General features: G+C 41.7%; 1 protein-coding gene across 1 annotated transcript; it reads right to left on the bottom strand.

Moving 5' to 3' along the window:
- Positions 1-83: 83 nt before the first annotated feature.
- Positions 84-15,243, bottom strand: LOC133019418 (E3 ubiquitin-protein ligase CBL-like). Its single transcript, XM_061085901.1, has 15 exons — positions 14,715-15,243; positions 10,181-10,428; positions 6,828-6,974; positions 6,397-6,553; positions 5,792-5,913; positions 5,536-5,673; positions 4,989-5,076; positions 4,722-4,853; positions 4,415-4,624; positions 3,906-4,022; positions 3,468-3,760; positions 2,967-3,134; positions 1,903-2,006; positions 1,596-1,796; positions 84-965 (listed from the first exon to the last, which is right to left on the bottom strand). Exons 1-15 carry the CDS (start codon positions 14,856-14,858, stop codon positions 538-540), a joined length of 2,697 nt encoding a protein of 898 aa, XP_060941884.1. The 5' UTR covers positions 14,859-15,243; the 3' UTR covers positions 84-537.
- Between the last annotated feature and the right edge of the window lie 1,535 nt (positions 15,244-16,778).

The following is a 16,778-nucleotide window of genomic DNA, read 5'->3' as shown; positions in this document are numbered from 1 at the left end:
CATCAGTGTAGCTTAATGAGAGGCGGTGCCGGGACCGGGGGGGGGGGGGGGGGGGGGACGCCGCTACAGCGCGGCAGGGGTCGAAGCTCTGCTACGGAGAGCACACGGTCAAAGGCTTTGATTCTCTGCGTTTGCTGCATTCAGGTCATAACAAGAACCGGGAGAAAGATACTGTTGCCATCGCCGGACAAGGAAACGTCAATCTCAAAAATGGCAAATATGAGGAAACAAGACAAAGAAACTGTCTACAAGCGTAATCGAAATCCTATAATTTCACCCCAGAATTCCTCTCAGAGAAGCATAACCTGCTGAAGTTTGTTAAATGGGACTTTTTATCGATTAAAGAGATTCAGAAGACGTCTCCGTTCCCTGGTTCATCTTCTGCTATGACGTGAACGCAGCATCGCTCCTCACAGAAAAGCCTTTTGGCAAGTAACTAGTGGCCCTGCAGAAAAAGTGCTTGTTAAATGCTATCCACGGTCATGGCACAGAGTGAAGACAGAGGGCACGAGGAGAGGACGAGCGTCACCGCGGCGACTATGTGGCGATGTGCGTCGCCGAGGGGATGGTGACAAACTCGCGCAGGATGTTCTTGGCCGTCTCCAGGTTGTTCTGGGCGATCATCAGAGCTTTCTGGATGTCCTGGATGGAGTAGCCCTGAGACACCAGGCACTCGATCTCTCCGTTCAGCGCCACGCTGCCAGGGCCCGCCCCCGCCGCCGCAGGAGAAGCTTGAGGAAGAGGAGCGGGAGGAAGAGGAGCAGGAGGAAGAGGAGCAGGAGCAGGAGGAGGAGGAGGAGCAGGAGGATCAGCAGGAGGAGGAGGGGAGTCAGAGGAGGGAGCAGGGAGGTCTGGTAAAGGAGCAGGGTATTCACGGTTGATCGGCCGAGGCCGCCGGTCAGAGTTGGCTCGCCGGGGGAGGGGCTTGGGGGGGCGTTCAGGTTCCACGGCTGCGGCAAACATACCTGGAGACACACGGTGAAGAAGACGAGTCAGTGAGGAGGAGGAAGGGTGTGGATGTTAAACTGATTTTAGTTTTACAAGATCAGGGTTCATACACATTTTGACCAATGGATTTCCATGACTTTTACATGACTTTTCAATAACTTTAAACCAAATTCCTATGACCAAACATTTTGTGAAATCTCGGTGTATACATGTGAAAAAGTGACGAAATGTAGTATTTAAACTAACAATGCAAATTCCAAGGCATTCAGTTCACCTTAAATGACACAAACCCAAGTATGCCTGCTTATATTTTGAGCGCATTTCTTTTCCAAATACACATTTCCAAAACGTTTGGGATGTTATTGTTTTCCATGACTTTTCCCGGCCTGGAAATACACATTTTACAATTCTATGACTTTTCCAGGTTTTTCATGACCATAGGAACCCTGAAGATGATGAATAGCAGCTTGTAAGAACAATGTCTGGCCTTTGGGTTTTTGGATTCGTAGCTGTGATCAGAAACCATCATGAAACACATTGTAATCATTCAGTCACATGATAACTTCTCCCTTCACTCATGTCAGCAGGTCAATGTGCTGAGAGGATTTCCAAAAACCTTGTAGAAGAAACCTGGTGGAGACACATACTTGCTTCCACAGGCCCGTCCATGCTGAGGCTGCTGAAGGCAGCTGAGGAGGAGGAGGAGGAGGAGCCGCTCATATCGGACACGGTTCTCCTGGTCGGCGCAGGAGGGACGACCGGTCGGGGGCAGTCGTACTCGTAAATGTCCTCCTCACTCGAGTCGTCCTTCAGGTCCTGAGGGACGGCTGCTGGAGGTGGAGGTTGGTCTGAAATACATACAACACCGTGATGAGGACAGGCAGCGACAAGCCTTCATATGAGAGAATCCATACAGGGTCATACTGGTGAAAGGACATTTCATTGTGTTTTTACCCAGATCAGACGTCTGTGCTGTGTCACAGGACCCAGCCTGAGCCTGGATGTTAAACATGGACTCGTAGACCTGAGGGTCATCAGAGTCGCTGTCAGCCGCCTCACTGCTCAGACACACACAGAGGAAAACAAATCATTCAGGAGAAGTGTTATAAGTTATTCTTTGTTTCTGGTCTTCACAGGAACTGTAATCGTGCAAACCTTTGTCTTTTTATTTCCATTGTTGTATTTGGAATTAGTATTAGTATCATTGAGAATATCCTAAATAAGGAAAAACGTGTGTAAAACAATAACATTTTAAATCCACGCATCACATGTCTGAAGACGTGATGAGGACATTGTATGATGAGGGATTTATTTCAGTAGAAATAAAAGAGTAGATCTATTATTTGGAATAAAACATTGTGAGATAATAAATTAAGAACAAGACTTTTCCACGCATTCGAGCATTTCTTTTCAATCTTCATTTCGGATAAGCATCTAAGATTCTTTCATATTCTCCTCAAAGAATTCCTTTTCTAGGAGGTGGGGGGGAATGAAAAATAATCTTTTTATTTCCATGCTTGTACTTGAGATTAGTATTAGATCATTGAAAATATCCCAAATAAAGAAAAATGTCATTTGAAAACCACTCATCACATGTTTGAAGATGTGATGAGAACATTGTATGATCAGGGATATATTCCAGTGGAAGTAAAAGAGTAGATATCTAGTATTTGGAATAAAACAATGTTTAAAATGGGATAATAAATCAGTCTATTTCACATCTTCTGCAGACAAAAACATGAGAATTTTAAAGCATTTCTTTTCAATCTTCATTTAATTTTAGTATTGTAGATTCTTTTATATTCTCCTCAAAGAATTCCATTTCTAAACTGGGGGAAAAATAATGTAAAGGATGTGTTGAAGGGTTTACAACTGGAGCAACTCTGGACAAACAGCGCTCCCTGGTGGACACTCAAAGCACAGCACCAGATATTTGCTACAACAGGAAATTGACAGCACAGAATCATGTCAACATGGACACATAATAATCTGTGTAAACTGGGTGTTCTCCTGTTTACCTGATGTCGTTGTGTTGGTTTGCCTGTGTCGGCGGGGGGGGCACCAGAGAGCCTGTGATTACCCAGGGTGCACCAGCGACCGGGAGGGAGGTGGGACTCATGTACTCGTTCTCCTCGCAGTCAGAGGACGACAACTCGCAGCTCAACACGGATGAAGCCGGCAGAGACCTGATCACACACAGGAAACACAAAGTAATGAGGGATTCTGTTTTGTAGTTTATGAATTAGATTCATTTAAGATAAATCTGAGGACATGTAAACATTAACATTGAAAATACAAAACTGACTTAGACAATATAACATTGAGGCTCAGACCACATCACAAACTTTTATGTAAATGTAACCGTTTAAAAATTAAGGCTTGTCAGCCAGTTCCAAAATTTGTCGGCAAGTGGAAAACTGTGTAGCGTGAGAGCCGAGGCAAATTTGCTCTTCCTCAGTTCCTGTCTCCCTGTGTTACTTCCTGTCCACTACACCCCCCCCACCAGCGGCGCTCCCTACCTGGCAGCCAGACAGTAGACGGCGTTGGTGGCCGACTGAAGTTTGCTTCCCTCTCCGCTGAGCTCGCCGCCCTGAGGCGTGGAGGACAGGGCCAGCGGGGGGGCCTTGGTGGCGGGACGCGGGACCATGTAGTTGGAGGCCCAGGCCGGCTGGTCGGGGGTGGAGGGCAGGGGTCTCCTCTGGAGTCTGGAGTCCTGGCCGACCATGGAGGGGCGCTCCGGGGGGGGAGGAGGGGGCAACTCTCTCAGGGATGGAGGCAGAGGTAGAGGCTTGTCTCTGTGAGTCGCTCCCATCTGCACAGAAGACACACACAGACACACACAGTAAACACACACATCCTTTAAACTCTGGGAGAAGCTGGAGGTTTTGGTGAGTCTGTGGTTTCATGGTGGAGCTGCAGCACAACACACTTACACACTAACACACAAACACACACACCTTGGCTGTGGCTCCCTGGGCCAGTGCACTGTGGGAGGTGCAGGGTCTCTGCTGCAAGAGGTCCAGTCGGGGGGGCACCGGGGGCAGCTGGGACACTGGAGATGGTGGACGTTCCACCTGAGCACAGACACACACACCATTACAGATGCTGCATGGAACCAGAAGGAGATTTGAGTTGCGCTTCCTGATATTGTGTGTGTGTGTGTGTGTGTGTGTGTGTGTGTGTGTGTGTCTGTGTGTGTGTGTGTGTCTGTGTGTGTGTGTGTGTGTGTGTGTCTGTGTCTGTGTGTGTGTGTGTCTGTGTGTGTCTGTGTGTGTCTGTGTGTGTGTCTGTGTGTGTGTCTGTGTGTGTGTGTGTCTGTGTGTGTCTGTGTGTGTCTGTGTGTGTCTGTGTGTGTGTCTGTGTGTGTGTCTGTGTGTGTGTCTGTGTGTGTGTGTGCGTGTGTGTGTGTGTGTGTCTGTGTGTCTGTGTGTCTGTGCGTGTGTGTGTGTGTGTGTTGTCCTCTAACCTTGGCGCAGGCCAGCCTGCTCATGACCAGGTGCTGGTCCTCCAGGCGATCGTCGTCTTCATCGTCGTTCCCAGCAGCCTCTGCTCTGCTGGACACCTGGAAGCCAGCGAACGAAGCCCCGCCCAGTTTCGGGTGGAAGGGGTCCACGACGATGGGCTCCGTGCCTTTGATCTCACAGCGACAAAACGGGCAGCCTTGACCCTCCGACTCCTGGTAGAAGACACAGGGACACACATTTTACAGTTTAGCAAGATAAGATCTTTGCAGATATGAGACTGAAACATACAGGAGATCATTCCAGTCTCACCTGCCAGGCGGTCAGACAGGACGTGCACATCAGGTGCCTGCAGGGCTCGATCTTCACGTCCTTGTCGTTCTCTGCACAAATCTTACAGAGCTGGAAGGTGGAGCCCATCTCACAGTACAGCTCGTACTGCTCCTGCAGGGGCAGAGGAGGAAGAGGAGGAGTCACAAGCTGTTTGTATGGAAGACTTGTTGTAGTGTAGCACGGTGGCACTAGTTTGCCAAACGTGGAACTTATGTGTTTGCTGATGAAAAACAAACCGGGTCAAACCTGAGTAACTTTGATGTGGTCCTGTGGAGACGGTTCACACAGCCCGGTGAGGTCTGGGTTCTGTGCACGGCCATCAGGGAACAGATAGCTAAAGAAACACACACACACACACACACACACAGTTCAGTATTTATTCAAACGACGAGCAGAGTTGCCCTCTGCTGGTCATTCAAGAGCATAAAGGTTTCTGAATACAGATACCTCCACATTAGCTTCACTTTCTGGATCTTTTCTGAACTAATGTTTTAAGCTATTTATTGTTAAAGAATAATTGTTTTGATCAGGAGAAAAGAAGTGTATTATACTGCAGCGGTGTTTTTAAAAACAGATTTAACCAGAACAAACCAACGTAATGCCTCTATCCCCACTGTTATCAATTCACAATGATTATCCTTCTCTGTTCTAAATAAAAATTGATTTTCCGGGGTCATTATGGCAATGGCTTATCTTTTCCAACCTGTCCCTGGAGGCAAGTATAAACTATAACATCCTATACTGACAAAACATGCATGTTGGTGCTCAGACACTGGTTTGTAGTGGGACTCACAATCCTTCTCTGTATCCATCAATGAGGGCTTGGAAAAGGGGTTTGTTATGGGGGATGGTCTGCAGGATGTTCCCATCAGCCGTCACGTAGCCGATCGCCCACTGGCCGAGCCGGGTGCAGCTCAGCCTGAAGATGTAACTGAAGGAAAGAACGACAACGATGTAAACAAACTGCAGGCAGACAGTGTTCACATGCAAATCACATGTTTGCTGCCGTTGGAGAATGTGACTGTTGGGACCATCACTCTTCGTCTCACCTGCCAGGTTTGTGGATGAACCGGTGCAGTCGGGCCTTGACCTCATCATAGGTCAGGAAGGCCATGTAACCAGGGTGAGTGACGGCCAGACTGTTCCAGTTCCTTAGAAGAGACGACCATGGCTACAACACAAACACACACACAGAAAACTTAATTATTACATCAAGTCTCCAGGTTATTTAAATCCACCACCATTGAGACATTAAAAGAACCTTGTTCCTCTGATCAACAAGTGGTGGGAAGATGCTTAGAAATGCAGCAATGTCACATTCAGGATTGGTCGGGATGGCAGTGAGTCCCTCTGAGTTTTTTGGACATTTTATGTAATAGAAACAAAAATATTCATGGTATTTACATTGCTCCACTTGAAAAGAGCCTCTGTGGAATCCTGGACTCACTTAAATCATGATGACCCAACATGCACTGACCGTCTTGTGTCAATGAATGTCTTCTCCGACACATCGGATTCTCAAATTGGAAACGATTCATCCCTCTAACACTGCGTTATTTTTATTTTAAGTGAAAATCTACCATCTATGCATAATTTACACACCAGGGCTTTTGTAGAGCTGGTTCATAGTTTAAAACACGTTTATCAGGTTTACCTGGAAGAGCCTGGTGAAGATGTCAAACTCAAAGACGGAGATGTAGTCGTTGCAGGTGAGGTCGATGGTGGACTTCAGGGCCATGGCCTCCAGGCCCGAGCTGATCGGGTGGAACTCGTGAAGAGCCTGACGGAATGTCCTCCAGGGCACGATGGTCCTTCACGGGCGGGAGGGGAACAGGAAGCAACAGGTTTTTATAGGAATCCAAACATCAAGAAAAACTAAGATTTTCTGTATTAAATCTAATCAAGAAAGTACAGGTGCAGATTTGCAAAATGAATACATTAAAACTTCAGATTTACAGAAATTCACATAGAAAAGTACAAGCACAAACCTGTGCTTTTTAATTCATTAAAATACCAGTTCAAATACTAGTTCCTCCAGTTAATTTCTTTCAACTTATTTAAATATTCAATAAAGCAGAAACTCACTTGTCCCCGAACGACCTTCTCCAAAATTCAGCCGCGTCAGCTTTGGTGATCCGGAAGTTGTCGCCCTGAAACAGGCCGTTGGGGAAGATGGCTTTCAGCTCGGCCAGCATGTGACTGAAGATCAGAGACAGCTTGGTGAGGTTCCGCCTGAGTGAGAGAAGAAGAAGAGAGAGAGAGAACTCAAATTAATACAGGAACCAATCAGTCAACCACAAACAAATATTTCACACTCACTTTTTCCATTTATTTTATTAGGCGGGGGTCAAATGGTGAAAAGACTATTTTCACTTTTTTAAATATCTTAGATGTCTTTAATGATTCTAGATTTGCCAAAAATCGAAATACCCTCTTCACATCCTGATAGTTTGACAGTTTAAGTGTGAACAAAAACAACTGCATTAATGAAATAAAGCTGGTTTCATGTCTAATAAAATACTTAGGAACTTGGTAGTTCACTTTTTTTATGTACAAAACGTATGCCAGTTAGTAAACCACTAAAAGTTATTAAAAGACAATAGGTCCATTTCAAAAAGGAACTTTTAGCAACATGTAGGTGGATTTCCTTTTCTCCTCTGCACATAAGTTCTGTAAAAGTCTGGTCTGTTAACTATATACTTGCAATAGCCATTCTGGGTAATAATTGTTTCACTTTTTTAAATATCTTAGATGTCTTTAATGATTCTAGATTTTGCCAAAAATCGAAATACCCTCTTCACATCCTGATAGTTTGACAGTTTAAGTGTGAACAAAAACAACTGAAGCTGGTTTCATGTCTAATAAAATACTAAGGAACTTGATAGTTCACTTTTTTTCATGTACAAAACGTATGCCAGTTAGTAAACCACTAAAAGTTATTAAAAGACAATAGGTCTATTTCAAATAAGAACTTTTAGCAACATGCAGGTGGATTTCCTTTTCTCCTCTGCACATAAGTTCTGTAAAAGTCTGGTCTGTTAACTATATACTTGCAATAGACATTCTGGGTAATAACTTTTTCACTTTTTTAAATATCTTAGATGTCTTTAATGATTCCACGTTTGCCAAAATACGCCTGAACATTTTGTGTCGTTGCGGGGTTTTTTTCCGTTCAAGCAAAAAGCAGAACACATTCACATGTGGCTGTTGTGACATCGCACACATCCTTAAACCCAGACTGACTCAAAAAATCATAATTTGTTTTTTTGCGAACAGAAATGTGTGTAGTTTTTTTAAGCACATAGAGCCGGGAAGTGATATTTGATCACAAGGAAACACATTCAGGACGTATTAGCACGTTTAGATTGAACTATCAAAGTTGCTTTCAGAATCAGTCGACCTGGGTCAGAGCGGTTTTCATGTTCGATATGTTTTTGTAAAGATGGTTTATTGTGCTGTGTGTCCTCTGCATTCTTACACTCTTATGATATAATTGTGTAGTGTATAGTTAGCAGTGGAAACACTTGATAAAAATCTGAGAGGAGGAAGGATGAACTTTAGCCGAGTCATGACTTTTTCTCAGAAACAGAGGAAGTGGGCACGGTTGCGACAGTTTCATCGCGGCTACATCACACAGTTGAGTGATTTTCATTCAGATCGCACCGCTGGTCAACGCTTGGAAAAATGTCACGAGTTGCGTTTCATCACAGTGATGGAAAGTGGAAAAAACTTTTCAGAAACTTCAAATAGCCGTGTGGTGTTTTTCACAGTCGTCACAAAGCCGTGACAGAGTCTGTGTCTTTCTTTAGATCTGGTGGTCAAAGCCCAAACTTGTACAATAATTATCTCAATGGGTCACCGCCGACAGAGGAGCTGTTCACCAACTGGGCCGGAGCAACGTGAATGAGTGACTCTGACATGTGTGTAAATTATGTTTTTCATAGTCTCCTGGAAATAAAACAGTAACACAGACAGAATGGACAGAGAACTCCCACTGACTGACTTTTTTAGTTTGGAAAAGGTTTGTTTCATCCTTGTTCAAACAACAGTCTGGATCCATTCAAAGGTTTTCACTCATTTAGCCTGAAAACCAATACTATGTGCAATACTGATGTGTAAAGACGTGTTATTTATGTTAAATTAAAGCACAAATCTTTCCACTTAAAACATGGAAGTAGCTGCGTTCAGCTCCAGCTCTGCTAAGTCAAGAGGTTTTAAACAATACGGATTTTCAGAATCAATTTTATGGATATGGTACCAGCTCAAATCATGATTAGCTCAATCTGTCAGTTACTCAAACACTTCACAGCTCCTTTCTTCTGCCAGATCCTCATGTATTTCCCCTTCAAGAATAAATAACACTACATCCAGACATGAGACTACGGTCGTTTGAGTTCCGGAAAATGTCCCGACTTTGTCTTTCACATATGAAGAGCGCAGCAGCCGCGTGACCCAGTCGGACTGTTTTCACATTAACAGGGAAATGTCCAGAACATCCAGACAAAGAGGTGACGTGTGTGTGGAGCATGCAGGAGGAGGGACGTGACGTATGAATTCCACTGCGGAAAACAGTGTTTGTGTTTATAGAACATCAACATTGACCCTCATCTCCGAAAGCTCTTAAACCAAGTTGACGTCTACGTCTCTGTTTGGGTCCACTGCACGTTGGAAACATTTTCATCATGTCCACTCACTCGGAATGAATCTTTTCTGGACATTTTCCTGCCGTATTCTCACTTGGGTGGACTCAGACATTAAAGATAAAAGAGCTGGCAGTAAAAGCTCTGCAGCAACTGTAAAGGAAATATAACAGTTGACCATAATAATCATGTATTTCCCGTCTGTTTGATCACAATTGAATCTGTAGACAGTAACCTGGTTTTCTCTATGTTAATGTAACCTTTATCATGCTGTCTCCTTTACTATTGAATGTGTATTGACTTGATTACCATAGCCACTGTAACCATCATTTCCTCTAGACAATGTATCTCTGATCATGCCGTCTTTCCTGTAGAAACTGAATGTTTATTGGCCTGATTAACATTTACACTGTCACCTGATTTCCTCTAGACACAGCCCCTTACTACTGAATGCATTGCTCTGATTGCTAGACTAGGCATTGTTGTTTTGATGTGATTCAAAGATCTCAACCTGTCCTGTAACAGTCCCCTCCAGAATGGGAGGGGTTAGCCAATGTATAAAGACAGTGAACTGTTTCCTATCTGGTGTGCATATTACAGACTCAACCCTGTGGTATGTACCATGCTCTGAGCATTAAAGTGTGACAATACTGTAAGAGAGTTTTGAGTCTCGTTTTCTCGTTGGTAGTGGGATTATTGTGGAAATTGCCACGACCAACTGACTCGCAGATAAGTGTTCTCGCATTCAGCCCCTCCATGAAATGTCCAGACTTCAGTGCATGTTCGAGAGCAGCTTACCTGGGCTGAGAGTTCTCCTCGAACATCCTCTCCTTTGCTTCCTTGAAGAGACTCATCGTCTGCTTCGTCTTGTTGGTCAGGTTCTCCATGACCACGCGGAAATACTCGTTTTCCCCGAGGATCTCGATCTTGCCCTCGTACCGGGACAGAATGGTGCGGAGGTGCTGGTACGTGTCCGGGAGCAGGTCCAGGATGTAGGGGGGGCTGTTCTTCAGCGCCACCTTGGGGTTCTGGCACAGACGTACCACCTGGATAGGAAACACAATGGCCAGATGAGACTCAAACAAAATGAAACATGAAATGAATATTTGACTGAATTCATGAAATTAAATGAATTCAGTCAAATATAATGTTTATATAAGTTACCATGGGAGAATAAATGTGTTAACAAACCTACATATTAAACTTCCTTGTCTGCAAAGCTGGGGTTTGCCCAAATGATAATACTGAACACTAGACCTAATGACATTATGTCACTGGAAACACTTAAACAATCCAAAGATAAAAGTAGCTTTTAACTGGTCCTAGTGGGAGAAATTCCTAAAAACAATGTTAGGACAGTAACTCCTGAACTGTTACAGCTCTGAAAGTATCTCACAAGTCTGAGGGAAGTTAAATCTCCAGAACCTGATCACGATCAGTCAACAACGATCCAATCAACTTATCAATAAATCAAAATTACACCTGAGAGGCTGGTTAGTGCAATTCAAATAAACTCAAATATTAATTTAGCAGCACTGAGGAAGTTGGAGTATCTTTACCATCAGTCACAAATATGAACTGAATCTAAATACACTCTTCACATCCTGATAGTTTGACAGTTTAAGTGTGAACAAAAACAACTGCATTAATGAAATAAAGCTGGTTTCATGTCTAATAAAATACTTAGCAACTTGATAGTTCACTTTTCTTCATGTCGTATGCCAGTTAGTAAACCACTAAAAGTTATTAAAAGACAATAGGTCTATTTCAAATAAGAACATGTAGGAGGATTTCCTTTTCTCCTCTGCACTTTAGTTCTGTAAAAGTCTGGTCTGTTAACTAGACATTCTGGGTAATAATTTTACAATTTGTCAGCGTTTTCTGTAGAAGGTGAGAGCAGATCTGACGCCTCCTGATCCGACGCTGCTACAGCAACACGGCCGCATTCCTCAAACTCAGCAATTAACTCTGTGAATAGAATGTTTTTACTCTTAGAAACAATAACGGTCTGAGCCACGTTGTGATATGCAGGACTAGAGGGACAGAAGCATCAGGGGCCCGAAATGTACATGCATGTATTTTACTGTGACATGGTTTTGGAGATGTGTTTTAATCAACCTGGACTCAAAGTTCCTCAAACATGTCGCTGACTTAATTACTTCACACCTGTAGACTGTGAAAGCAGACTGTGAATTCTAAGTTCCGCTGTTTATTTTAAAACGAACTTTGAGGGCATTTTACTTTCTGTTCAGGCGGTGAAAACAGGAACAAGGAGGGTTGGCGGGCTTCTCTCTTTTTTTTTTACAGCAGATGTTAATGAATAAATAGTGACAGCGACGCTCTGTGTGCTTTTAATGTTTGCTTTGCTCAACAACATGACACTCGATAGCAAACTAATAACGTACTGCAGCAGCGGAGGGGAAAGAGCCACAGGAATATGAAGGTGAATTAAAAAAGGTCAAAATAATAGGACTATTTGTAATATGTACATGCAAACATTGGGGAAATGTATGTGAATATAGATTTTAAAAAAAAGATAATCTTCTTCACTCTTGTGCATCTCATCAGACAGAACTCACAAACATTCTCCGATACCGATTCAGTCACTTCTTGATCATACGAGGAATCATGTAACGTGGAGATATCAAAAGTTTTAAGAAGGTCAAACAGCGAAAGGGATCAGTGGGCGCCACGTGACATCGATGACACATTAACACTGTGGTTGTCAATGAGGAAGCACAGCCACGTACAGACGGGCGAGGTTATATCATAACACGTCTCTGTGATGGTGTCGCTTTTTTAATCCAGGGCTCCTGAATTAATCTCCTCGTCCCTCTCTCTCCACTTTCTTCTCAGCTGCAGTTAGTGTGACAGCCAGCGATACTGTACAAAACCCCCCCCCCACGGCACACAGGCGCTACCTCTTAATCTAATACCAAATATAGTGCGTTTTCCACTAAGTCTATTGCACAATCATAAAGAGATTAGTGCCACTGTGACCCAATTCATTATAAATTAGGCTAATCAGATCATGAATCCAGAGCGTCCGCTGCACGTCCAGTTGGTTTGGGATTCAGTTTGCCCCAAAAAGAGGGAGCTCAACAAGTCTATAAGCAAAATTAGATATCAAAATATATATTTCTTTATGGATGCAACAGCTAATCTATCGATATGGGTTTTGGGAGTAGTGTTTCATTTTATATATAAGGTCGGATTCACAGTAGGTGAAGGGGAAATGTGAATTTAAATGTCAAATATCTTTCTGTATAAATGTGTGAGAGTAAATCTACTGCAATAGGCTGTAATAGTATTGTTTCTCGATTTAAATAAAGTCAGATTCACACTAGTTGAAGGTGAAATGTGAATTTAAATGCCAATTATCTCTCTAAAAAGATTTGTGAGAGTAAATCTAATGCAAAGGCTTGTACCAGTACAGTTTCTCATTTAATATAAAGTCAGATCCACAGTAGTCGAAGGGGAAATGTGAATTTTAATGTCAAATATTTTTCTGTATGAATGTGTGAGAGTAAATCTAATGCAAAGAGCATTAACAGCAGTGTTTGCTATTGTATATAAAGTCAGAACCAAATGAGGTGAAGGGGAAATGTGACTTTAAATGTCAAATATCTTTCTGTATGAATGTGTGAGAGTAAATCTAATGCAGTAGGCTGTAATAGTATTGTTTCTCGTTTTAAATAAAGTCAGACCCACAGTAGTTGAAGGGGAAATGTGACTTTAAATGTCAAATATCTGTCTGTATGAATGTGAGAGTAAATCTAATGCAATGAGCATTAACATCAGTGTTTCCTACTGTATATAAAGTCAGATCCACAGCAGGTGAAGGGGTAAATGTGGATTTAAATGCCAATTATGTTTCTAAAAAGATGTGTAGAGATGCAAAAGGCTTGTAGTAGTACAGTTTATCATTGTATATAAAGTCAGATCCACAGGAAGTGAAGGGGTAAATGTGAATTTTAATATCAAATATCTTTCTGTATAAATTTGTGAGAGTAAATCTAATGCAATAGGCTTTAATAGTATTGTTTCTCGATTTAAATTAAGTCAGAATCACACTTGTTGAAGGTAAAATGTGCATTCAAATGCCAATTTTCTTTGTATAAAGATGTGTTAGAGTAAATCTAATGCGCAAGGCTTGTAGTAGTACAGTTTCTCATTTTATATAAAGTCAGACCCACAGTGGTTGAAGGGGAAAGGTGACTTTAAATGTCAAATATCTTTCTGTATGAATGTGTGAGAGTGAATCTACTGCAATAGGCGTTAACAGTATTGTTTCTCGTTTTAAATGAAGTCAGATTCACAGTATTTGAAGGTGAATTTAAATGTCAAATATCTGTCTAAAAATATGTGTGAGAGTAAATCTAATGCAAAAGGCTTGTACCAGTACAGTTTCTCATTTAATATAAAGTCAGATCCACAGTAGTTGAAGGGGAAATGTGAATTTAAATGCCAATTATGTTTCTATAAAGATGTGTGATAGTAAATCTAAGGCACTGAGCATTAACAGCAGTGTTTGCTATTGTATATAAAGTCAGACCAAATGAAGTGAACTGTGAATTTAAATGCCAATTATGTTTCTAAAAAGATGTGCAAGGGTAAATATAATGCCAAAGGCTTGTAGTAGTATTGTTTCTCGTTTTAAATAAAGTCTGATTCACACTAGTTGAAGGTGAATAATGAAGTTAAATGTCAAATATCTTTCTGAATAAATGTGTGATAGTAAATCTAATGTAATGAGCATTAACAGCAGTGTTTGATTCTGTATATATAGTCAGTTCCACATGAGGTGAAGGGGAAATGTGAATTTTAATGTCAAATATCTTTCTGTACAAATGTGTGAGTAAATCTAATGCAATAGGCTTTCAAAGTATTGTTTCTCGTTTAAAATAATCAGATTTACATTAGTTGAAGGTGAAATATGAAGTTAAATGTCAAATATCTTTCTGTATGAATGTGAGAGAGTAAATATAATGCAGTGAGCATTAACAGCAGTGTTTGCTACTGTATATAAAGTCAGATCTACAGTAAGTGAAGGGGTAAATGTGGATTTAAATGCCAATTATGTTTCTAAAAAGATGTGTAAGAGTAATGCTAATGCAAAAGGCTTGTAGTAGTACAGTTTATCATTGTATATAAAGTCAGATCCACAGGAAGTGAAGGGGTAAATGTGTGTTTAACTCGTATAAAACTTCAGGTTATACACAAACAAATGTGACCACAATGATGATGCTGGAGAAAACAGGGACGTGGCAGCTTCAGCTCCAGCATTTACGTTTAAAACGTGTATTTCCAGTCGTGATTAAAGGATCGATACCTTGTCCATGAGCTTCCAGCACTTCTCCACCATCTTCTTGTCCACCACGGCAGGTTGGTGCGGCTGCAGCGGCTGCTGGTGCGGCTGGAAGGCGTCCTTCATCAGGCCGATGAGTCCGGCGCCCCTCCTCGGATTTCCGGCCATTAAGATCGGTCGACCCCGGGGCTGGAGGGTTGACAACCGGGAGGGATCCTCGACTCGTCCTTCAAGCAAACACCCGCGGTTCCTGCGCCTCCTCCGGGGTTAGCATCGGCTTGTCATGCAGGGTCCGTCCGGTCCGGAACAAAACGCTGTGTGTACACGGTGCTAGCTGCTAGCTAACATGCTACATCCGAGCAGCGTCCCCCACGGAGGCTCCGCGCTTCAGCCGAGCTGCTCAGGACATGTCCGGCAGGTCCGTGGCCGGCAGTCAGCCACCTGGTCCCGGGTGCGGAGAGCTCCACCCTCCCGCTGAGGAAGCGACCCGGCTTTTAGGGTGAACTCCGGGCGTTAATAAGCCGCTCGGAGCGACGTGCAGCCGGGGAGAGAAGCAGCTTCAGCACCGAGGAGCAGCGGCAGCCCGGGGGAACACGGATGTCCGGCACGCACCTTCACAATAAAGGCACGGACAGTGGGCGAGTTTAACTGGGGTGAAATATGATGCAGGAGTGTGAGCAAATATTTATCTTTCCCTTACGTAACACTGGCAATACTATAATGTGATGATTCATAATGATAATATCAGCAGTATGATACTATCGAGTATATTATACTCATGGAGAATGGCCTCAACACAATGAATACATCAATATGACACTGAATTCATGAAAAATTTGGTTTTTATTTATGAAAAATAAATGTGGATCAGGTCTGTGAAGGAGTGTGGGCAAATATGTATATTTTACTTAAGTAACACTGACAATTATTATATTATACTAATTGGAGAATGGCCTCAAAAAATGAATACATCAATATGATATTGAATGCATCAAACATTGTTTTATTTATGAAAAATAAATGTGGATTGGGTCCGTGGGCAAATATGTATATTTTACTTAAATAACACTGACAAATATATAGTACGAAAATGCCTAATGATAGTATCAACAGTATGATACTATCAAGTATATTATACTCATGGAGAATGGCCTCTTTTGAGTGTCATTACTGCATCATTATAAATACACAACACAATGAATACATCAATATGACACTGAATGCATGAAAAATTATGTTTTTATTTATGAAAAATAAATGTGGATCAGGTCTGTGAAGGAGTGTGGGCAAATATTTATATTTTACTTAAGTAACACTGACAATTATTATATTATACTAATTGGAGAATGGCCTAAAAACAATGAATACATAAATATGATATTGAATGCATCAAACATTGTTTTATTTATGAAAAATAAATGTGGATTGGGTCCGTGAGCAAATATTTATCTTTTACATAAGTAACACTAACAACGCTATAGTTTGAAAATGCTTAATAATAGCACCAGTATGATACTATCAAGTATATTATACTCATGAAGAATTACCTATTTTTGGTGTCATTACTGCATTATGATGAATACACAACACAAATACATCAATATGACATTGAATGCATGAAAAGTTATGTTTTTGTTCATGAAAAAAAAATGTTGATGAGGTCTGTGAAGGAGTGAGCAAATATGTATCTTTTACTTAAGTAACTCTAACAATACTATAATGTGAAAGATTCCTAAAAAAAGTATCATCAGTAGGATACTATTATTATACTCATGACGAATGGCCTCTTTTCAGTGTCATTACTGCATTATGATAAATACACAACACAATGAATACATCAATATGACACTGAATGCTTGAAAAATTATGTTTTTATTTATGAAAAATAAATGTGGATCAGGTCTGTGAAGGAGTGTGAGCAAATCTGTATCTTTTACTTTAGTAACACTAAAAATACTATTGTTTGAAAATGCCTAATGATATCACCAGTATGATACTATCAAGTGTATTATACTCTTGAAGAATTACCTATTTTCAATGTCATTACTGCATTATGATAAATACACAACACAATAAATCAATCAATAT

This window comes from Limanda limanda, chromosome 14 (assembly GCF_963576545.1).
Source record: "Limanda limanda chromosome 14, fLimLim1.1, whole genome shotgun sequence".
Classification (NCBI taxonomy): domain Eukaryota; kingdom Metazoa; phylum Chordata; class Actinopteri; order Pleuronectiformes; family Pleuronectidae; genus Limanda; species Limanda limanda.
Note: the sequence above shows the minus strand (reverse complement) of the source record. Positions and strands in the feature narration are given on the sequence as shown.

Coding starts and splice junctions, on each gene's coding strand:
- LOC133019418 (XM_061085901.1), bottom strand. CDS start 14,858: ATGGCCGGAAATCCGAGGAGGGGCGCCGGACTCATCGGCCTGATGAAG. Junction 4,625..4,721: donor CCTGTCTGACCGCCTGGCAG/GTGAGACTGGAA, acceptor GTCTTCTACCAG/GAGTCGGAGGGTCAAGGCTG. Junction 3,761..3,905: donor CCCAGGGAGCCACAGCCAAG/GTGTGTGTGTTT, acceptor TCTTCTGTGCAG/ATGGGAGCGACTCACAGAGA.